The sequence below is a fragment of the Schistocerca gregaria genome, chromosome 10 (genome assembly GCF_023897955.1).
Source record: "Schistocerca gregaria isolate iqSchGreg1 chromosome 10, iqSchGreg1.2, whole genome shotgun sequence".
Taxonomy (NCBI): Eukaryota; Metazoa; Arthropoda; class Insecta; order Orthoptera; family Acrididae; genus Schistocerca; species Schistocerca gregaria.
Genome location: NC_064929.1, coordinates 220,986,901 through 221,011,260, shown reverse-complemented (window position 1 = coordinate 221,011,260; position 24,360 = coordinate 220,986,901). Strand labels below are relative to the sequence as shown.

The following is a 24,360-nucleotide window of genomic DNA, read 5'->3' as shown; positions in this document are numbered from 1 at the left end:
TGACTGGAATTCGAGAGTTGGAAAAGGGAGAGAAAGAAACTTAGTAGGTGAATATGGATAGGGGCTAAGAAATGAAAGAGGAAGCCACCTGATAGAATAACTTAATCATAGCTAACACTTGGTTCAAGAATCATAAAAGAAGGTTGTATACATGGAAGAATCCTTGAGATACTAAAAGGTATCAGATAGATTATATAATGGTAAGACAGAGATTTAGGAACTAGGTTTTAAATTGTAAGTCATTTCCAGGGGCAGATGTGGACTCTGATCACATGGTTATGGACTGTAGATTAAAACTGAAGAATCTGCAAAAAGGTGGGAATTTAAGGAGATGGGACCTGGATAAACTGAATAAACCAGAGGTTGTATAGTTTCTGGGAGAGCATAAAGGAACAATTGACAGGAATGGGGGAAACAAATACAGTAGAAGAAAAATGGGTAGCTCTGAGGGATGAAGTAGTGAAGGCAGCAGAGGATTAAGTAGGTAAAAAAACGAGGGCTAGTAGAACTCCTTGGGTAACAGAAGAAGTATTGAATTTAACTGATGAAAGGAGAAATTATAAAAACGCAGTAAATGAAGCAGGCAAATATGAATACAAACGGCTCAAAAATGAGATCGACAGGAAATGCAAAATAGCTAATAAGGGATGGCCAGAGGACAAATGTATGGATGTAGAGCCTTATCTCACTTGGGGTAAGACAGATACTGCATACAAGAAAATTAAAGAGACTTTGGAGAAAAGAGAGCCACTTGTATGAATATCAAGAGCTCAGACGGAAACACAGCTTTAACCAAAGAAGGGAAAGCAGAAAGGCAGAAATATATAGAGGGTCTATACAAGGGCGATGTACTTGACTACAATATTATGGAAATGGAAGAGGCTGTAGATGAAAATGAAATGGGAGATACGATACTGCATGAGTAGTTTGACAGAGCACTGAAAGACCTGTGTAGAAACAAGGTCCCGGGAGTAGACAACATCCTATTGGAACTACTGACGGACTTGGGAGAGCCAGTGCTGACAAAACTGTGCCATCTGGTCAGCAAGATGTATGAGACAAGCGAAATACCCTCAGACTTCAAAAAGAATATAATGATTCCAATCCCAAAGAAAGCAGGTGTTGACAGATGTGAAAATTACCGAACTATCAGTTTAATAAGTCACGGCTGCAAAATACTAACGCAAATTCTTTACAGACGAATGAGAAAACTAGTAGACGCCGACCTCGGGGAAGATCAGTTTGGATTCCGTAGAAATGTTGGAACACGTGAGGCAATACTGACCTTACGACCTATCTTAGAAGAAATATTAAGGAAAGGCAAACGTACGTTTCTAGCATTTGTAGACTTAGAGAAAGCTTTTGACAATGTTGACTGGAATACTCTCTTTCAAATTCCTAAGGTGGAGGGGGTAAAATAAAGAGAGCGAAACGCTATTTACAATTTCTACAAAAACCAGTTGGCAGTTATAAGAGTCGAGGGACATGAAACGGAAGCAGTGGTTGGGAAGGGAGTGAGACAGGTTTGCAGCCTCTCCCGGATATATCTGTATACTGAGCAAGCAGTAAAGGAAACAAAAGAAAAATTTCGGAGTTGGTATTAAAATCCATGGAGAAGAAATAAAAACTTTGAGGTTCGCCGATGACACTATAATTCTGTCAGAGACAGCAAATGACTTGGAAGAGCAGTTGAACGGAATGGACGGTGCCTTGAAAGGAGGGTATAAGATGAACATCAACAAAAGCAAAACTATAATGGAATGTAGTCGAATTAAGTCGGGTGATGCTCAGGGAATTAGATTAGGAAATGAGGCACTTAAAGTAGTAAAGAAATTTGGTATTTGGGAAGCAAAATAACTGATGACCGTCGATATAAAATTAGACTGGCAGTGCCAAGGAAAGCGTTTCTGAAAAAGAGAAATTGGTTAACATCGAGTATAGAAGTCTTTTCTGAAAGAATTTGTATGGAGTGGAGCCATGTAAGGAAGTGAAACAAGGACGATAAATAGTTTGGACAAGAAGAGAATAGATGCTTTCGAAATGTGGTGATACAGAAGAATGCTGAAGATTAGATAGGTAGGTCACGTAAGTAATGAGGAGGTATTGAATAGAATTGTGGAGAAAGGAGCTTGTGGCACAACTTGACTAGAAGAAGGGACCGGTTGGTAGGACATGTTCTGAGGTATCAAGGGATCACAAATTTAGGATTGGAGGGCACCGTGGAGGGTAAACATGGTAGAGGGAGACTAAGAGGTGAAGACACTAAGCAGATTCGGAAGGATGTAGGCTGCAGTAAGTACTGGGTGATGAAGAAACTTGCATAGGATAGAGTAGCGTGGAGAGCTGCATCAAACCAGTCTGTGGACTGAAGACCACAACAACAACAAAACGTCGATACAACGACGATCTGTTGATGGAAAGAGAGACGGAAAATACAGAGAACCGCGGACGCGGTGACAAACCTGAGCTGGACGTTCCACCTGCAGACCGAGCAGCGTCATGCCTCCCACGCACCGGCGAAGCCCCCGGCCGGTCGGAAGCCCCGCAGCTCCGCCACGCACACGCACATGCTCCGCTTGTCCGGCTGCTCCACTGCCCTGCTACACTACTGCCCTGCTACGGTAGTACCCTGCTACACTACTACCCTGCTACACTACTGCCCTGCTACACTACTGCCCTGCTACGATAGAACCCTGCTACACTACTGCCCTGCTACGATAGAACCCTGCCATATTGGTACACTGCTACACTGTGCCAGCACCGAAGTGCGCGGTGTGTGTGTGTGGTTCTGAACCCTCGCTTGACTTCTCTTGCATCAGCTGACCCCGTTTCTCTTTGCGTCTGCGGGGAACAAATCACTGTCGGTGGGTCTCCGTGGGATCAGGCTGCATTGGATTTAGTTCTGTTTCATATATTCGTAGTACAACATACAAAAAAATATACTTACCAAAAGAAAAAGCTCGGTGAGTGTTACAAGCCAATATCTCGGGCACTTATTATTTGCTTTGCAGACACTACAGTGGGCATCTTTCAAAACTGTGTATGTCCGTCGTGTCGTATTGTTTCCTTGTGACGTACACAAAATAAATCGACAAAATTCGCAGGTTGTAAGTTTAGGAGCTTCTTCTTTGGTGTTCAGTGGAAGTGATATGAGTTCTCTTTTTATATGACGCTTTATACTCCATATCCGTACACTGGAATTTCTTCAAACAGAAGTCTTCAATAATTGATGAACAGAGGTTCCGAGTAGAAACAGAGTGATCTTCGGTTGGAGTAATGTGGTTGTTGGCAAAGTAGCATCCTTTCAATAGTGACAGATTTACAGTCTCACAATACCCTTAGCAGTTCAGTAATGTATTACATGACAGAGGAATTTTCTTTAAACCGGAAATGAATTTTGTAAAGATTGTTGTAGCTACAAAGCAATGACTTTCATAGTCCATAATACAATTTTTGAATGTTAGTCTCTTCAGCACCATTAAGTAACACCGTCTCCTCAGGAAAGTTTTCTTGCCCCGCTGTGCTTGGCCGAACACAGTTCCTCAAAACGTAAGGCACCGTGTGCTTAGCACAACTGCTTTTGCTCGCACGGCGCTCGGGCGAGGGTTTTTCCTTCCTTTTGCTGGTTTGCGACTGCGCTACATTTAAGTTCCACCACAGAGCCGAGTTTCCGGTGCCACAAGATAAGTCATCGTCATGCCTATTAAAGACTTGGGAAGCACTAAAGTCATTCACAGCTAAGCACTGCCTGTCAAAATTATCTGCAGGGTCGGTTTAGGTAAAGTTGAGCTCAGATTTCATTTCTTAAGCAGACATTCTTACTGTGACAGTGCTTGTTACACTTGGGTGTGCACATTCACAATATTTGGAATTTTGTTTAGTCAGCTTGCGTACGTAAATTTACAGGGCATTTTAATACATGTATTTGGACATTTATTCTTTCAAAACTCGATTACTGGTGTGTGTTGGAACTGTAAGACGAGCGCCGTACGTCGCGCATCGTAGCACTGCACACTGGACTGCACAGAACAGAACGCTTTATAAAGTTCATCATTTTAACTAAAAGTAAACTGTTGTCCGGCTACAGAATGTCAGATGCATTTAGCGACACTTTATCAGACAGCGTTTATGCCTTGTTCAGATTCACATTCAACGCAGACACACAGGAAAGTTAAGAGTAGGAAACCGGTTCACGCACAACAAACGTAAACACAGCAGTCACAACCCACGCGTTTGCGGCGTTTCGTCACCGAAATGGAGAGGATGTCCTGATTGTGAAGCGAAGGCGAAGGCTGCAGTAAAAGTGCTGCTGGAAATACAATAGGCGGGCAGGTTTTAGGACAGGCTGTTTTGGATATCCCAATACTCATCCCAGACTTCATATGCAGAATTATTATTCGTCTCTCAAGTTCCGTCAGAGCCAAAGCTACTCGGTCGTTGGACGACTCAGTACAAAAAGAATGGCTCTGAGCACTGTGGCACTTAACTTCTGAGGTCATCAGTCCCCTAGAACTTAGAACTACTTAAACCTAACTAACATAAGGACATCAGATACATCTATGCCCGGGGCAGGATTCGAACCTGCGACCGTAGCGGTCTCGCGGTTCCAGACTGTAGCGACTGCACGCAACGATGATCAGATAATCTCTAAGCAAAAGAGTTAACGGCATACAAAAAGGTGAGATAGCATAAGAACGAAAGAACCATTACAAAGAAAAGTCCTCGGCTGCACTGCACAGGACGGGCAGCACAGCACCACGCAGTCGGCGTCTCGCCTGTTTGTGTCTGCCGCTGTCGGCTGTGTCTTATCAAGATTGTGTAGTTTGGTCTATTTGAATTTAGTACAAGTGGGGTTTTCTTGCAAGACTAAATATCAATATGCTGCCTCATTCCCCCGTCGTCATTTAAAATTAGCGTTAAGCTTAGTGTTTTTGTTATTGGCTACGTATGTTGCAACTATTTGTCTTTCGAGTAATGTTAAAAGATTTAATGGCTTACTGAACGATTACTTCTACTGTGGTTGCCACCATTTAACGGCCTTTAAAAATGTAGGTTATGTCTGCACCAAGATTACATAAAAGGTGCTCGAATATCTATGTGAACACAATCCGTCTATGTTTTGTAATTCGCGTCCTCAGGCAGTTTTGCTTTTTAGACTGGTTTTAAAGAAAATGGGGACCTACGTGCCACTGATTTGTAAATGTCTATAGAGCTCCTTGAAGAATCAGACTTAATTATCCTATCGCCGTAATTGGCTTAAATCTATCTGGCTGTTGGAAGTTGTCATATTCTTTGGTGATTGTAGCGTAGTGTTATTCCCGATTATTGTTATTGCTAAGTTTTTGACGCTACGTTAGAAACGAGTACGTTCCACACTCCCTACCGCCTTAGTTTGACGGTCTTCCTGAGTCTGGCCGGTACTGTCAGAGGACTGGAGGCCAGGTGACGTGTGGCTGGAACCAGAGGACTATCGTTCGCTGTAGCAAGGGCGTCCAGGACCCGCCCACCTCGAGACCTCCCCACTTCTTGCTCAAACTATGGTCCCGTTTGTAAACTTCTGTGGCGTTCCTGAAGAGACGCATGTGGCGGCGAGTACGTGGCCGGCGTCACGGGGAGCCGGCTCACCCACCTGCCCCACTTTGCGCCATCCTTCGTGTTCGGTGACTTCCGTACTCGCTGACTGCTCGGTCGTCCCCACAAAGACGTTGCCACTGGCACGCGGTATACTCTCGACACTGCGAGAGGGTCGCTTTTACCCTCTGCCGGTCTCTGACGCTCTACGACCTACTTGGTCGCTTACCCCGTGTTTGGGCAATGTACCGCCCGTTCTGTCCGTCTCTGCGGTGACGAATCGGTAGACGCCGGAGACAACATTTTTTGCCGAAACTGGCGGCGCAGGGTTCTTACGACGCTGCTGTGCCACTGAACTCGCGAATAGATTGGACGGACAATGTCTGCCTGAGGGGGTGACTCCATCCTAAAATTTCAATTCTAATAAAAGTTGGACTGACGTTGGAGTACTCATAGAAGCCAAATTAGTTGGCTGTATTCGAATTATAGGTACCAAGTGAAGAGCCAGTACCGCCAGAGACCCGCTTCTGATGTAATACAGGCAGGACATAAAATGCAAGTGAAACTTTGCGCAGCGTCATTTCACTCGAGGGACCCAAAGAAATTTTTGTGTTTAAAAATAAGATGCTTTTGGGTCTAGTAGAAGCAGTACGGGATGTCTGAAGACTCGGCGGAGCAGGTGTGTCAGCACTCCATTATCATCCTGCCAGAAGAAGATCGACGAAGCAGTCGACAGGAGATGGTTTCTGGAGGTAACAACACTATTTGTAGCACAATGCTGTGACAAGAAAATGGAACTGTCTGCTTCCAGATGGAGACTAACGGAGAAAAAGCAGCGCATACTGTCGCAGTAAGAAAGAAACTAAATTAGCATCCATATCAACAGATAAACAATAGTCAAGGCGATAGATTAAAGCGTGTTCTATCTTCTTACCACAGAGCATTATGCTAAAAATAATGATTTAACCTCCAGAAACCATCTGAAGATCAACCTGAAAAGTTTCGAAAACCGATTCATGGAATAAAACATGATTATTCAAAAAAGTGACTGGTTGCTGTTTTATACAGGTTATTTACATTTAATGGATATGTATCTTGTATTAGCACTCATCGTTTTATGAAATTTTATAACCGATATTCCAGCAAGTTCATTTTTCTAAGTTCAATGCCGACTTTTTTATCCTACGTATTAACCAGTCTCAACGAAATTTTTACAGTAAGTAGACTTGAGTTATTTGAATTAATATAATCGAAAACGTAGTTTCTATATTTTACTGTCACATTAAGGTGCCGGCGATTAAAACAAATTTAGTTTCAAATTTGAAAAAATTCGATAACTAATTTAACAATATTTCCCATAAGATGAAAAGATAGAACTAACGATCTGTATCTTCTGAATGTACATAAAACATCGCGATTGTGTAATATGAAATCTGATAACCGATTGCTGGTTTTCAAGGTTACCATTAAAAATTACATTATAATTTAAAACTCAAAAAGCTATGACGTTGTGGATTTCCGGACTTGAATGTTGCTACATCTTTACATGATACACAGGATTTTAAAATATTCTTCCAATCGATACATGGCATACAGCAAAGCAGAGCTTAAGAGTATTGGTTAAAAAGAGTCTTGGTTGCAATTTTAGTTTTTTTTATTTTTCAACGGTGCGTTTCGCCTTATTTAGGAATCTTCAGGTTATCTTTTCTAGATGGACGCTAGAGGCAGCAAAGTCTGCATAAGGCGTTCCCGTTCACAGGGAAAGGAGGAAAAAGTTAAGCTTTTGGGTGGAGTCTCCCCTTAAATGCCTCCACGAACATATGAGATCTCTGCAGGAGTGTTACGAAAGTCGCTGTAGTATACTCGTAGATTCTTCGCTCAATACGGGCTCTTGAAACCACGCAAAAATATTTTCTCGGGACGGCTGACGTTTATGTTCAACCATCTCCTAATGTAGCTGTTTTCCGTGCCAGTGTAACCCAAGTCGGAGAAACCTGTCTCCATAAAATATCGTGTATTCGTTCGGTTCAGGACATGTACAACCAGAACATTATTGCATTAGGAACCACACAACAGCTGTCGCAGTGGAAACACTGACCGGCGAGTAAACCTACGGTGTTGGGTTTCACGCCTCTGTTAATGTGACCACCTTCCAAAAGCTCGATTAACCACCTTCCGCAGCACAGACGAGGAGGAGCAGAGTGAATGAGGTTCTGGAAGCCACGCGGCCAGCTGCGGAGGCGGCCAGGGCAGGACCACGCACGTACACGGCGAGCTGTGTGGCGCGACGCACTCCACTTGTTAGGCGCCACCGTGCCGAGAGGAAACAAACTGCATGTAGGGACGAACACTGTCCCTGACAAGAAATGTATACGTGTGTTGATCCATTGTGCCTTACAGAGTGCCACGAAAATATTCCTCAGACCGTAGCACTCCACTCGCTTTCAGATGTTTCACGCCGTACAGGCCAACGGCCATTTGTCCGATGGAGGAGAAAACGCGATTCGGCAAGTTCCAGCTTTCGTCGCCGATGGACGGCAGTCAACGTCGGTGCATTACCCAGAAGTCTGCTGGGGAGTCCCGTACACAGCGGCGGTCGTTAAACGGACGCTGTCAGTAGCCCTTTGGCTCCTCCCTGCTCCAGACTTGCACGTCTACTCGCCCGCACACATCTTGCAGGGCAGGCGTCATCTGTGAGCCTGTGGTCGGAGGTGCATAACAGCTGCCTCGGCGTCGTCGCTTTTGGATAGGGCCATTTTGTCACGCACGGAATACTCTAATCACGGCGGCACGTGACTTGTTTAGAAACTTGTTCGTCTCGGAAATGATTCCATTTTTGGCACAAAAGCCACCGATTGTGCTCTTTCGGAGGTCAGATAATCGCTCCATTTCCGCATTACGAGAAAGGCTGCACTGTTTTCACGTTTTGTACATTCTCCACTGCTAGTGCTGGCACCTCTCGTCTGTCAGTAGTTGTTACACGTAGGATCTGTGGCTGGACCGTGTGTATAGCACTGGATAGAGACAAATTCCCAGGTCAGAATCGAGATACGTAGACAAGTTGACCAAGATACAGTGGTGTTTGCAGATGTCCACGCACTTTCTGCAGAACCCGAGGACGATTTGCAGATCAGCGAAAATTCACGACACGGAGATCTCCCTCGATAAAGCTAAAATTACGGCCTTCGATCGGATATGGCATAAGGGAACCGAGCTTTCAGTAAACAACACAAGCGTAGAGCAAATCTCAACATTCGAACGCCGAGAGTACAACCTCGGTTACGTTCAAGAAGACGATTTGAAACACAGAATCACAAACTTCTTCCCATGTTCACTGGTTATGGACAGAAAAAGGAAGTTCCGGATCACTTATAAGGATTTTATTATAAGTCTAATTGCCATCCAAAAAGATTCTTCAGACACAAAAGTAACCATTCTACTGTCCACTTCGAAGTCCCACGATAAAGAATTTAAGTGAGAAAATTGTACCAGTTAAACACAAATTAATATCACTACGCGAGTCGGAAGTTCGACCGTGCCACGAAAGGTAATCGAGAAAAGAGTTGCTGCAGAAAGGCTGGGTGAACACCGTCGCGGCTGTCTGGGATACTTGGACGGCCGACGTGTCGGCTATCGGCTACGGCGCCTCGGCTGCTACAAGGAGCGGCTCACTCGACTTAAAACACCTCCCGTGCCGTCATCAGGTGTGCGGAACAAAGCAGATCCTCTGAGGCCGACTAGGGTCTGCGTGCGCAGGGGACCGCCAAGCCAACTCCCTACTCAGTCCGGGCCTGCTCTACTGGTTCGTTCCGCGGGTGGTCGCCGTTGCAGGCGCATTAATTCCCGAAAATCGGAGTGTTGCTGAGCAGTATCGGCAGACCCTGTCCCGTCCAGCGCCATAGCTGTCTCAAACTACGTAGCTGCCCTCCTGCGTGCCACTCCATAGACGCGACGTCCAGAGTGCAGCGGTCGCCGAGATGCGCTTCCCGAGAACGACGTCTGGCTGGCTGCACACTGTGCGACGTGTGAAAGATGTGAAGATCTTGAAACGTCTCTTTCATAAGACGCTTGTCGAATTCAGTACAACTTATTCCAACTACTACCTGATTTTAGCTCAATTCGTGAACTCTTCCAGAAAGACTGAGCACTCAAATAAGGCCTATTGAATGTTATATGTGTGTTTTAATGTCGGGTTTCGGTTTTGTTTTGTGGGAAACGCTGAGTTGGTCATCGTCTGCTGGCAGCAGACGATATTGCTTCTCCTTAGAAGGAGAGCACAGGATGACCACCTCAGGTTTCCAATACCTGAACAGAGAGGTTTACCCATCTTAGTCGAAGGCTGTTTTTGTGCGTGAGGTTGGTGACTGAGGGATACCCCTCTGGTAGCTTCTTCTGCACGGGGAGCTAGGTAACCTGGAAAGAGGAAGCGGCACCCTCGTAAGGGGGTTTCAGGTGATAGGAAGCAGCTTGTGTTAGGACTTCATTATGTTTAACTGTTGATATACTTAAGAACTTCAGCTTAACTGAAGCGTGTGAAGCGAGTTATTTTCCCGAATGTGCCACAATTATATTGCTTTAAATAGTCGAGAGTTACAAGTTGTGGAAGTTACTTTGTTCATTTTGAGCAACGATGAAGCGGAATTTCAAATGGTAAATCTGATTAGGAAAAGCTGGTTACGATCACTTCAACCGTACGTGAGTGTAATACTGTGTCGAAGCGAGTATGATTTTTAATGATTTTAATCTTATAATTTGTGGAAGTTGCTTTTGTCTTTGTGTGTCGATTTTGTGCCACGTGTTTGGTAATCAATGACCCTTCTGGTCCACCACGGCACCGCAATAGGCTTTATTTTAGCAGTTTGCTTGTTTAATGAGCTATAATTTCTGCAAAAATATCTGTTCTTTCGTGCGCTTTCTACAAAGCAGCACAACAGTTTAATTCGGAATGCACCACGTGCTCCAGTTCGGCCGTTTGAAAGCAGCAGACGCAGTTAGTATGGTGAATAATTATCGCACAACCTCGTGCATTGGTTAAACCTATGCCCAGAATAATGCATGCGTAAAATCGTAACGTGACTCTCACTGAGATATTTTTATGGTATGACTGCAAAGGAGATGATAGTATCATTGTCTCCCTCCCTAGTTTTCTGTGTTTCTTCTCGCTGTAATTAAATTGTGCTCTGTTACATTCTCAAGTACTTCTTACTTAAATATTTCTCGTTAGGCACCAGTTATGTGTAGTTAGGATGTGCACTAAATACTTACATACAATAAATAATCTACGTCAAAGATAAATTCTGTGATGTTGATCTTACCCACTTCCTCCGATTTCCAATCCTGAATTAATCAAGATGCTTCATGTACGACATGGAGAGCTACTTATCTGACTACGTAAAGAAATTTTCATACTTATTAAAGTACTTAAACTAACAATTTTCCAGCTCCGTTTTTCCCTAAATGGTTAGAAAGAGCTTGGGCTGGTGGCGACCCTGAATTTCTGAATTTTTATCATTATTTCTGAGAGAGAAGCAGCTAGAAATGAGGTATAACGTATATGGCTCGATGAGAAACGCCGTAAAGATAGTAATACGTTACAACCTCCAAGTAGAAACTAATTCTGAACACAGCAGTCGAGTACTGAGCATCTTGGAGGACTGCTGCGCTTACGACAGAGCCTACATAGTCGTCCCATTTCTCATCCCCACAAATTATTAAATTATTAGACGTAGTTATTTGTATGAGCTGCGAGGTGCCGATCGTTACCCACTGATCTTGTGGTCACAGGATACTACGAGTTTTCGTTTTGTAGAGTCCATAATTTTAGATTTGAAACATTGAAAGCAAACTGCCAATCTGTGCAAAAGCTCGAAATCTTATCAAATTCTGACTGAGTTATTTGTTATTCTTTTCGCACATTACATTAGCTCACTGCACTATACGCGAAATGTGTGGGATGACTATTAAAATTTTGAATCGGGTGATTAATGTACAACACGGTCAGCAAGGGTCTCGACACACTTCTCTCGGACACACCCCAGCTCACTGCTTGTTTTGTCGATGACTATTCATCCGAAATAACACGCTGCGTCCACTCCACCAAAAAATTCACAAAACTACGTACTTCATTTGGTACGGCATTCGAACGTGCTTTCGTGAACAAGCAGTGGTGTGTCACTGTGTCACATGCATTTCGGAAGTCGGGAACAACTGCATCCAACTCGCTGCCTCGATCCGTGGCTTTCAGTACGTCGTACGAGAAAAACTCGAGTTGCGTTTCGTGCATTAAACAGAGAACCGACTCGTGGAGATAACATCTTGGACCTACTGATAACAAACATACCCGAACTTTTCGACTCTGTAAGTGCAGAACAGGGAATCAGTGATCACAAGGCCGTTGCAGCATCCCAGAATATGGAAGTTAATAGGAATATAAAAAAAGGGAGGTACGTTTATCTGTTTAGCAAGAGTAATAGAAGGCAGATTTCAGACTACCTAACAGATCAAAACGAAAATTTCTTTTCCGACACTGACAATGTCGAGTGTTTATGGAAAAAGTTTAAGCCAATTGTAAAATGCGTTTTAGACAGGTACGTGCCGAGTAAAACTGTGAGGGACGGGAAAAACCCACCGTGGTTCCACAACAAAATTAGGAAACTACTGCGGAAGCTAAGAGAGCTTCACTCCAAGTTTAAACGCAGCCAAAACCTCTCAGACAAACAGAACATAAACGATGTCAAAGTTTGCGTAAGGAGGGCTATGCGTGAAGCGTTCAGTGAATTCGAAAGTAAAATTCTATGTACCGACTTGACAGAAAATCCTAGGAAGTTCTGGTCTTACATTAAATCAGTAAGTGGCTCGAAACAGCATATCCAGACACTCCAGGATGATGATGGCTTTGAAACAGAGGATGACACGCGTAAAGCTGAAATACTAAGCACCTTTTTCCAAAGCTGTTTCACAGAGGAAGACCGCACTGCAGTTCCTTCTCTAAATCCTCGCACAAACGAAAAAATGGCTGACATCGAAATAAGTGTCCAAGGAATAGAAAAGCAACTGAAATCACTCAACAGAGGAAAGTCCACTGGACCTGACGGAATACCAATTCGATTCTACACAGAGTACGCGAAAGAACTTGCCCCCCTTCTAACAGCCGTGTACCGCAAGTCTCTAGAGGAACGGAAGGTTCCAAATGATTGGAAAAGTGCACAGGTAGTCCCAGTCTTCAAAAAGGGTCGTCGAGCAGATGCGCAGAACTATAGACTAATATCTCTGACGTCGATCTGTTGTACAATTTTAAAACATGTTTTTTGCTCGAGTATCATGTCGTTTTTGGAAACCCAGAATCTACTCTGTAGGAATCAACATTGATTCCGGAAACAGCGATCGTGTGAGACCCAACTCGCTTTATTTGTTCATGAGACCCAGAAATTATTAGATACAGGCTCCCAGGTAGATGCTATTTTCCTAGACTTCCGTAAGGCGTTCGATACAGTTCCGCGCTGTCGCCTGATAAACAAAGTAAGAGCCTACGGAATATCAGACGAGCTGTGTGGCTGGATTGAAGAGTTTTTAGCAAACAGAACACAGCATGTTGTTATCAATGGAGAGACGTCTACAGACGTTAAAGTAACCTCTGGCGTGCCACAGGGGAGTGTTATGGGACCATTGCTTTTCACAATATATATAAATGACCTAGTAGATAGTGTCGGAAGTTCCATGCGGCTTTTCGCGGATGATGCTGTAGTATACAGAGAAGTTGCAGCATTAGAAAATTGTAGCGAAATGCAGGAAGATCTGCAGCGGATAGGTACTTGGTGCAGGGAGCGGCAACTGACCCTTAACATAGACAAATGTAATGTATTGGGAATACATAGAAAGAAGGATCCTTTATTGTATGATTATATGATAGCGGAACAAACACTGGTAGCAGTTACTTCTGTTAAATATCTGGGAGTATGCGTGCGGAACGATTTAAAATGGAATGATCATATAGTATTAATTGTTGGTAAGGCGGGTACCAGGTTGAGATTCATTGGGAGAGTCCTTAGAAAATGTAGTCCATCAACAAAGGAGGTGGCTTACAAAACACTCGTTTGACCTATACTTGAGTATTGCTCGTCAGTGTGGGATCCGTACCAGATCGGGTTGACGGAGGAGATAGAGAAGATCCAAAGAAGAGCGGCGCGTTTCGTCACAGGGTTATTTGGTAACCGTGATAGCGTTACGGAGATGTTTAGCAAACTCAAGTGGCAGACTCTGCAAGAGAGGCGCTCTGCATCGCGGTGTAGCTTGCTCGCCAGGTTTCGAGAGGGTGCGTTTCTGGATGAGGTATCGAATATACTGCTTCCCCCTACTTATACCTCCCGTGGAGATCACGAATGTAAAATTAGAGAGATTCGAGCGCGCACGGAGGCTTTCAGACAGTCGTTCTTCCCGCGAACCATACGCGACTGGAACAGAAAAGGGAGGTAATGACAGTGGCACGTAAAGTGCCCTCCGCCACACACCGTTGGGTGGCTTGCGGAGTATGAATGTAGATGTAGATGTAGATGTAATTTGTAAGAGACACCTCGTCACTTGTGGGCTCCGTATGTGTTATCTGAGGTTGCAGTCGTGAGGTCGAGGTCCTGCGCGGGAAATGTTTATACGTTACTCTACATTACGAATGAATCGAAATATTTACTTCCATAAGAAGTCTGAAAAAGTAAAGGCCAAGAAAAATTTGGGACTGCAAGTAAATAACGAAGAAAGGATTTTACTTCCAGCGTTCACGAGAAATCTGCAAGCAACTTTCCTAGAAAGGATTGTAATTTAAAGCGTACAAGGCTTCGTACTAAGCAAGTTGCATAATGACGTTCCAGCTCCGTTGGGGGTGGTTTGCTCCAGGTTTCCGATGAAAGAGAAGCTTTTATGAATGCAAACCGAGTTCGTTTTTTCTCGGATAGATTAACACAAACAATTCATTAAAAATACACCGTTTAGACCGTGTGCAAGAAGCCGAGAAAATTACTGCTGCCCCTATCTTTACAACGAATATAACTCCAGGATACTTAAATCGTCGATTGTATGATATTACTTGTTTCAGTATAGATCTTACATTCATTTCCTGGAAATTTATTTGCGAAGTCGTTAAGGACACAAGTTTTCCTTTACCTTTCGTTTTTCGTGCCTTTTACGAAGACATTAGTAAATACCATGTGTCGAGCATTATTTCGGTTTACTTGCACTGTAACTAATGCAAAAAATGGAGAATAAAAAAGGTTCCCGCGTAGGGACTCGACTCCACGACCCTCGGATCACCGCTCCGTGGTCTTTCCGCCGCGCCGGTCGCTGCCTGGAAACTACTAGGACACGAACTGCTCCTGCCAAACCCTCAATCTTTTGCCCCCGCGGCGCAGGTGCGCGGAACACCTGTGTTCGGCAGCCTCTGCCCACACCTTCCGCGGCCGCCGTCCTCTCCGCAGCTCTCGGGCGGCCACCTGTTCCGAGAGCAGCCGCAGACTTCCGCACAAAACCTCTGCCAGACAACGTGTCTTCTAGTCTTTAAATAGCAAGGTCACTCTCGTGCACGGAGATTTTTTTCCGATATTAAGTAGCTGCACCTGCTAGACACATTCTCTGCGTAATATGTACGCGATATCTTTGCTCATTACATAAACTTTAAAATGTAAACAAAAACTACGGACATAAGGCACACGTTTGAAGCTGCAACTGGCACGAAATTTTTTTAGAAATGCTGGTGTGCCGCTGTCGATCGTGTAACGTGTGTGTTATTTACACACTAACATTTGGAGCATCCTCCCACGAAGGCGCAAGGACCGAAATGAGAGAAACACGCACTTCACTAAAACAAATATAAATGTGTATAACTCACTCTGTGCGTTACCAAATGTAAAACCTTGGCATACTGTTCCGTACCGCACGCGGCAGCACAGCGCACGAGCTGCCGGGGAATCTGGCGCTCTGACAGAGCCGGTACGGCCGCCTGAGGTGGACGTGACAGCAGTGGGCAAACCTCCGACCCCGGCTGTGCTTCAGTTTCGGGCAGCAGGCCGTCCTGCGTGATCGCCACACTCTGAGACTTTTGGTTTTTACGGTTGCTGGGGTTACTACTTTATTCGATGTTACCGTCATTTCTTGTGCGGTACTGGACATTCATCGTCACAATGTGCCTTCCGCGCTGCACCGTCAACCTCCATCTGGAGAAGGCGCCTCCAGAAGAAGAAAGTACAGAACAATGCCAGAAGGAACTTCGTCGGAAGTTATGAGTCCAAACATTCCTCGGGCAGGAGGTTGCCGCGCGAGATTGATCGGTGGAGAAAAACTGTTTGCGTGTGAAGCGCCTACTCTGAGACTGGTAAACTCAATGCTGACCACTGCTCTCCACCGACAAAGTAATCCATATTAACAAAAACACTGTTGCCACAAGTGGTAAGAAAATATTCGAGAAAGAAAAGAAAGAGGGAAAAAATCGAAGATTGAATCTCTGGGGAAAAATCCGAACTGACAATATACTTTGCTGTGCCGAGGAAGCGAATCGCCGTCTTGTTTATTACTGCTGCTGAAAAGAACATTCGACGCTCAGCAACTTATTAAAGGAATTACTATGAAATTACAACCCTTAGCTGCTTACAGACGTTGACATATGTCAACGGCGACAGATGAAAATGTGTGCCCCAGCAGGGACTCGAGCCCGGGATCTCCTGCTTACATGGCAGACGCTCTGTCCATCTGAGCCTCCGAGGACACAGAGGATAGCGCGACTGCAGGGACTTATCTCTGGCACGCCTCCCGCGAAACACTCATTCTCAAACTATTGTCCCGCACTACATTCGTAGTGCACCCGCCCGTTTTACTCATTACTCGCTGCGCGTCGCCGATTTCCGTGAGAGTTCGGGCACTGTTTGTGCATTCGCACAGAAGAAGAAGATGGTCAAGTGGCCGGTGAGCCTTAACTATATATATACGAAGCTGCATGTTCACCGATGGTATCTGTTCTTTCGGACATGTCCGAAAGAACAGATACTGTCTTCGTATACTTATTAAGGAATCGGGAGTTCCTCAAGACAATCGCACATCGTTATTCACATTTTTCCACAACTACATCTGTGGCCTTATGCTGCTGACGGGAAGGGCTGACACACGAGCTGCACGCCGATGGCGATTTTTAAGGCATATCCGTCGCGTGAATATCGACGCAGTGGCGAGGCTGGATCAAGAGTCGATCAAGCTGGACCAAACAGGCGACACAGCTGGAGAACCGATATTTCGTGAAGCGTTTATTAATACTCGTAAAATCTGTCCCAGTTGCAGTGCACGTGTTTATGGACTAGTTTCCAAACAAGTGATTCATTCTCACACCTCACCTACTGACACTGCGTTGAAAGTGCCTGACCTTAATGGTTCAAATTCAAATGGCTCTGAGCACTATGGGACTTAGCTGCTGTGGTCATCAGTCCCCTAGAACTTAGAACTACTTAAACCTAACTAACCTAAGGACATCACACACACCCGTGCCCGAGGCAGGATTCGAACCTGCGACCGTAGCGGTTCCAGGCTGAAGCGCCTAGAACCGCTCGGCCATAGCGTCCGGATCTTAATGACAGACATCAAAATGGCGACAAAATGCTTCACAAAGTAATCGCAGATGACTGTCACAATCAACTAGTACCTCCTTAGCAAGACAAAATCAAACTCTCAACTCAGGTTTCATTCCGACTTGCTAAATAGGCTCATGTTGATTGTGCCGGTCATCTGAGATTACTTTGTGAAGCATATATTGCCAGTTTGACATTTGTTATTAATATCAGGCACTTTCAGTGCAGCCTCAGTAGATGAGGCGTGAGAATGAACCAGGTGGTTCGAAAGTAGTCGACAAACACATGTACGGCAACTGGGACAGACTTAGTTAATAAACACTTCACGAACTGTTAGAAAAGGATGTTCGTCCCGTATCAACGAAGTGCTGAATGTGAAGAAAAAAATTAAGGAATAATGGCAAGGAGGACAGACAGACATATTCTCCCTCATGTAGGTTTTATGTCAAACGGTCTTCTACTTTTGCAGTCAAAGAACACAGGAGATTATCATGAAGAAATGAATCGACTTACGTTTACTAAGTGTTTTGTAGAACGACTACTTCCAAAACTGTGAAAATCGAAAACAATTGTTCCAGATAACGCTGCTTACCATTCGGTTGTTGCTGAGAAGGCAAAGGGAAAAGGACGAACTGACTCAACGGCTTCAGTGTCGTGACGTCGACGTAAGAGATGAGCGTAGACAGGTGAAGCTTATGGAAGTGGCACCTGCCCACGAGGTCAGTTTCCACGTACGAGGTACGGCGTCGACGGGCTGGCAAAAGATACGGGCATACAGTACCCCTTATCACTGCCATTTCAACTCAGTAGATTAACCTGGGCTCAAATTAAAGATTACTCTGTCAGGGATAATAATAAAATTACCTTCTCTGCAGTCGAAGCTCTCACAAGAGAAGCTGTGCAGAGTGGGCAGTGAAACTCCAGCCGGGGGTCAGGAAGCGTCAGTGTCGTGAGTGGAGGTTCTGCATTATCACCATAGCTGTGGAGCTACCGAAGCAGAAAAAATGCGAATGTGCTCGCTTAAAAGACTCTGCCTAAAAAGTGGCGTACCAGCTGTCTCACTCTATCTTCCTCAGTACCTTTAAAAGTCTCCTCAAAAATTTCGGGGTTTGCTAAGAAACCGCGCACGAACTAATAAAGTATTTTGAAAAAGGAAGGCGGCATTTCTGCATCAATATCTAGAGGATATATCGTTAAAATTTGAGCAATTTTCTGCGATTTTGTATTATTTAGATTTTGTCTCATACTGAATATTACGTGTATTTTTACGTGTGGAAGTTGGTTAACTTTGAACCTCTATATGCCGGACATGGATAAACATATCAAGAAAATTTTCAAGATTGTTCAACAACTGGATATTAGGAACATATGGTATAAATTTCAGCCAGTTAATGTGCATAGCCGTCTTGGAATCCGCGAATCAGTTTTGGTACGAAGAACTACTAAAAACCCCTTTTCTCGATGTTTTCCGAGGAACCGTCATGAACTTACGGTGCGTCCATAAACACCTTAAGGTGGACCTGACCACATCAAATGCAAAAAGAATCGGTCGATTCGGTCCATTCGCCTAAAGAGGAGGAAGTGTATAATGTTCATAATTTTACCCCGTACTGTACGATCGTGACACTAAGGCGATACTCCTGTTTAGTAGTCTTCCCTAGACCAGGTACTATCCGAAACACTTGGCCCTGCCGTTCTGTCACCAACAGACCTCGAGATACTAGCCCCGGCAGAATCCCGTTCTTATACGTGGCGTTTTAGAACATACTACGTTGCGATTCAGCTGCATGTTTCACGTGCGCAGGTTACAGATCTAAAGTAGCTACATAACATAATTATGTTTTCGTGGATTTTGACATTTTAATAAGAAAACGTTATCAATTGCTAACTCCAGTGATTTTGATCTCGGTCTCGCACAAATGAAGTAGTTTTTTGCATCGCTTTTGTTCTTTCTCCCAATACCAGTTGGCCTATTTTAGATACGTTTTCGCATCCTGATAAACACGATTAATCTCATTTTTTGTTCTGTTAGAAATAAGTAGGTAGATGTGAAAAATTTCTGATACGTTAACTTCTCATAACGAAACGGTACGCGTGACCGGTCAGTACTCGACGCGAAACCGGACCTTTGTGCGTCACATTTATTTGAAATTATCTCGTGTCAGAAAACCCTGACAGATCTGCAGCTTGGAGGAGATAGGTAATGTATTACTAACATTTCGTTCGCATTACGTGTTCAGCTAACGTCTGTAACAAGAAGGTTTCCAGCATGTCGAAACTTCCGTAACGTCGTCAGAAAACGCGTTTTCGTAAACTGTCCGCATTCCTTCTTAATAGTCTGTTGCTGCAGGTAAAGGGTCAGAATGTAGTTCAGCTCTTCCAGAACGCGTTGAGGCCAGTTAGACATGTGTAGATTGAATAGTTTGCCTGTTGAGCAAGCTGAATGAGATGTAAAGATCACGAGTGAGTGCCTGACAGTTTGGGAACTGCCTTGTGGCGTAACCCTAGCAGTACCATCGGCCGGTACTTTGTGCCCACATTTTGTAAAAGTTGTAACCTAGTCGTATACATTAAGTACGAAATTATGAAAACGACATTGATTATTTTTAATGAATCCTTCTACCATATTATGTAATGGTTTTATAGTTTCACAATTAAGTTTATTTCTAACTACAAATTTAAGTCTAATTGAGGTACTTATAAAGTCTCCCCCTTAGCAGTAGATGCGACTTTTCACAAAGAATGTAATATTCAGCAATTTCAGGTTCTGGATCTCACACACCACAATCTTTGTAACAAGTTTTGTGTTAATAAAATCCGACAACTAGATAACTCTTTTTTCATTCATTTTTTAGTGTTCGTCACAGAGTAACTATCAGAGAGATACGACGGGAACCATTATGCGACGTTTCCTGTTACACCCTGATATTCAGCTTTGCTTATAATGATATCGTAATTTAGACAGTTAAATGTCTTTGACATATCACAGTTGTTGTTGTTGTGGTCTTCAGTCCTGAGACTGGTTTGATGCAGCTCTCCATGCTACTCTATCCTGTGTGAGCTTCTTCATCTCCCAGTACCTACTGCAACCTACACCCTTCTGAATCTGCTTAGTGTATTCATCTCTTGGTCTCCCGCTGCGCTTTTTACCCTTCACGCTGCCCTCCAATGCTAAATTTGTGATCCCTTGATGCCTCAGAACATGTCCTACCAACCGCTCTCTTCTTCTCGTCAAGTTGTGCCACAAAATCCTCTTCTCCCCAATTCTATTCAATACCTCCTCATTATACGACTTCCTGACACTTAAATCTATACTCGATGTTAACAAATTGGTCTTCTTCAGAAACGCTTTCCTTGCCATTGCCAGTCTGCATTTTATATCTTCTCTACTTCGACCATCATCAGTTACTTTGCTCCCCAAATAGCAAGACTCCTTTACTACTTTAAGTGTCTCATTTCCTAATCTAATTCCCTCAGTATCGCCCGACTTAATTCGACTACATTCCATTATCGTCGTTTGGTTTTGTTGATGTTCATCTTATATCCTCCTTTCAAGACATTGTCTATTCCGTTCAACTGCTCTTCCAAGTCCTTTCCTGTCTCTGACAGAATTACAATGTCATCGGCGAAGCTCAAAGTTTTTATTTCTTCTCCATGGATTTTAATACCTACACCGAATTTTTCTTTTGTTTTCTTTACTGCTTGCTCAATATACAGATTGAATAACATCGGGGAAAGGCTACAAACCTGTCTCAGTCCCTTCCCAACCACTGCTTCCCTTTCATGTTCCTCGACTCTTATAACTGCCATCTAGTTTCTGTACAAATTGTAAATAGCCTTTCGCTCCCTGTATTTTACCCCTGCCACCTTTAGAATTTGGAAGAGAATTTTCCAGTCAACATTTTCAAAAGCTTTCTCTAACTGTACAATCTTTCTTCTAAGGTAAGTCGTAAGGTCACAATTGCCTCACGTGTTCAAATATTTCTACGGAATCCAAACTGATCTACCCCGAGGTCGGCTTCTACCAATTTTTCCATTCGTCTGTAAAGAAGTCGTGTTAATATTTTACAGCTGTGACTTATTAAACTGATAGTTCGGTAATTTTCACATCGGTCAACACCTCCTTTCTTTGGGATTGGAATCATTATATTCTTCATGAAGTCTGAGGGTTTTTCGCCTGTCTCATACATCTTGCTGACCAGATGGTAGAGTTTTGTCAGCACTGGCTCTCCCAAGTCCGTCAGTAGTTCCAATGGAATGTTGTCTACTCCCGGGGCCTTGTTTCGACGCAGGTCTTTCAGTGCTCTGTCAAACTACTCACGCAATATCGTATCTCCCATTTCATCTTCATTTACAGCCTCTTCCATTTCCATAATATTGTAGTCAAGTACATCGCCCTTGTATAGACCCTCTATATACTCCTTCCATCTTTCTGCTTTCCCTTCTTTGGCTAGAACTGGGTTCCATCTGAGCTCTTGATATTCATACAAGTGGCTCTCTTTTCTCCAAGGTCTCTTTAATTGTCTTGTATGCAGTATCTATCTTACCCCTAGTGAGATAAGGCTCTACATCCTTACATTTGTCCTCTAGCCATCCCTTCTTAGCCATTTTTCATTTCCTGTCGGTCTCATTTTTTAGACGTTTATATTCCTTTTTGCCTGCTTCATTTACTGCATTTTTATATTTCCTCCTTTCATCAATTAATTTCAATATTTCTTCTGTTACCCAAGGATTTCTACAAGCCCTCGTCTTTTTACCTACTTGATCCTCTGCTGCCTTCACTACTTCATCCCTCAGAGCTACCCATTCTTAGTCTGCTGTACTTCTTTCCCCCATTCCTGTCAATTGTTACCTTATGCTCTCCCTGAAACTCTCTACAACCTCTGGTTCTTTCAGTTTATCCTGGCCCCATCTCCTTAAATTCCCACCTTTTTGCAGTTTCTTCAGTTTTAATCTACAGTTCATAACCAATAAATTGTGGTCAGAGTCCACGTCTGCCCCTGGAAATGTCTTACAATCTAAAACCTGGTTCCTAAATCTCTGTCTTACCATTATATAATCTATGTGATACCTTTAATCACAGAATATGCTACAATTGTAGAATTTCTTGTCTAACGAATTACTCACGCTCTCGATGTATGTCTAGGGAGCCTTTTCGATACGGAAAGCATTTAGAAGTTCAGACTGTCTCTTTGACAATGTATTACTTGCTTTTTTTTTTTTTTTTTTTTTTTTTTGTCATCAGTCTACTGACTGGTTTGATGCGGCCCGCGCCACGAATTCCTTTCCTGTGCTAACCTCTTCATCTCAGAGTAGCACTTGCAACCTGCGTCCTCAATTATTTGCTTGACGTATTCCAATCTCTGTCTTCCTCTACAGTTTTTGCCCTCTACAGTTCCCTCTAGTACCGTGGAAGTCATTCCCTCATGTCTTAGCAGATGTCTTATCATCCTGTCCCTTCTCCTTATCAGTATTTTCCACATATTCCTTTCCTCTCCGATTCTGCGTAGAACCTTCTCATTCCTTACCTTATCAGTCCACCTAATTTTCAACATTCGTCTATAGCACCACATCTCAAATGCTTCGATTCTCTTCTTTTCTGGTTTTCCCAAAGTCCATGTTTCACTACCATACAATGCTGTACTCCAGACGTACATCCTCAGAAATTTCTTCCTCAAATTAAGGCCGGTATTTGATATTAGTAGACTTCTCTTGGACAGAAATGCCTTTTTTGCCATAGCGAGTGTGCTTTTGATGTCTTCCTTGCTCCGACCGTCATTGGTTATTTTACTGCCTAGGTAGCAGAATTCCTTAACTTCATTGACTTTGTGACCATCAATCCTGATGTTAAGTTTCTCTCTGTTCTCATTTCTAATACTTCTCATTACCTTCGTCTTTCTCCGATTTACTCTCAAACCATACTGTGTACTCGTTAGACTGTTCAATCCGTTCAGCAGATCATTTAATTCTTCTTCATTTTCACTCAGGATAGCAATGTCATCAGCGAATCGTATCATTGATATCCTTTCACCTTGTATTTTAATTCCACTCCTGAACGTTTCTTTTATTTCCATCATTGCTTCCTCGATGTACAGATTGAAGTGTAGGGGCGAAAGGCTACAGCCTTGTCTTACACCCTTCTTAATACGAGCACTTCGTTCTTGATTGTCCACTCTTATTATTCCCTCTTGGTTGTTGTACATATTGTATATGACCCGTCTCTCCCTATAGCTTACCCCCACTTTTTCAAAATTTCGAACATCTCTCACCATTTTATATTGTCGAACGCTTTTTCCAGGTCGAAAAATCCTATGAACGTGTCTTGATTTTTCTTCAGCCTAGCTTCCATTATTAGCCGTAACGTCAGAATTGCCTCTCTCGTGCCTTTACTTTTCCTAAAGCCAAACTGATCGTCACCTAGCGCATTCTCAATTTTCTTTTCCATTCTTCTGTATATTATTCTTGTAAGCAGCTTCGATGCATGAGTTGTTAAGCTGATTGTGCGATAATTCCCGCACTTGTCAGCTCTTGCCGTCTTCGAAATAGTGTGGATGATGCTTTTCCGAAAGTCAGATGGTATGTCGCCGGACTCATATATTCTACACACCAACGTGTATAATCGTTTTGTTGCCACTTCCCCTAATGATTTTAGAAATTCTGATGGAATGTTATCTATCCCTTCTGCCTTATTTGACCGTAAGTCCTCCAAAGCTCTTTTAAATTCCGATTCTAATACTGGATCCCCTATCTCTTCTAAGTCGACTCCTGTTTCTTCTTCTATCACAGACAAATCTTCACCCTCATAGAGGCTTTCAATGTATTCTTTCCATCTATCTGCTTTCTCCTCTGTATTTAACAGTGGAATTCCCGTTGCACTCTTAATGTTACCACCGTTGCTTTTAATGTCACCAAAGGTTGTTTTGACTTTCCTGTATGCTGAGACTGTCCTTCCGACAATCATATCTTTTTCGATGTCTTCACATTTTTCCTGCACCCATTTCGTCTTAGCTTCCCTGCACTTCCTATTTATTTCATTCCTTAGCGACTTGTATTTCTGTATTCCTGATTTTCCCGGAACATGTTTGTACTTCCTCCTTTCATCAATCAACTGAAGTATTTCTTCTGTTACCCATGGTTTCTTCGCAGCTACCTTCTTTGTACCTATGATTTCCTTCCCAACTTCTGTGATGGC

General features: G+C 43.4%; 2 protein-coding genes across 2 annotated transcripts in view; both read right to left on the bottom strand.

Moving 5' to 3' along the window:
* The window catches only part of LOC126293256 (uncharacterized), a 54,194-nt gene extending 51,625 nt beyond the window's left edge, over nt 1–2,569 (bottom strand). Inside the window, exon 1 of the mRNA XM_049986372.1 lies at nt 2,515–2,569. Coding sequence (XP_049842329.1) covers nt 2,515–2,569 — 55 coding nt within the window. The remainder of the gene's footprint in view (nt 1–2,514) is intronic.
* The window catches only part of LOC126293545 (acetylcholine receptor subunit alpha-like), a 486,710-nt gene that overhangs the window by 407,775 nt on the left and 54,575 nt on the right, over nt 1–24,360 (bottom strand). The window lies entirely within an intron of this gene.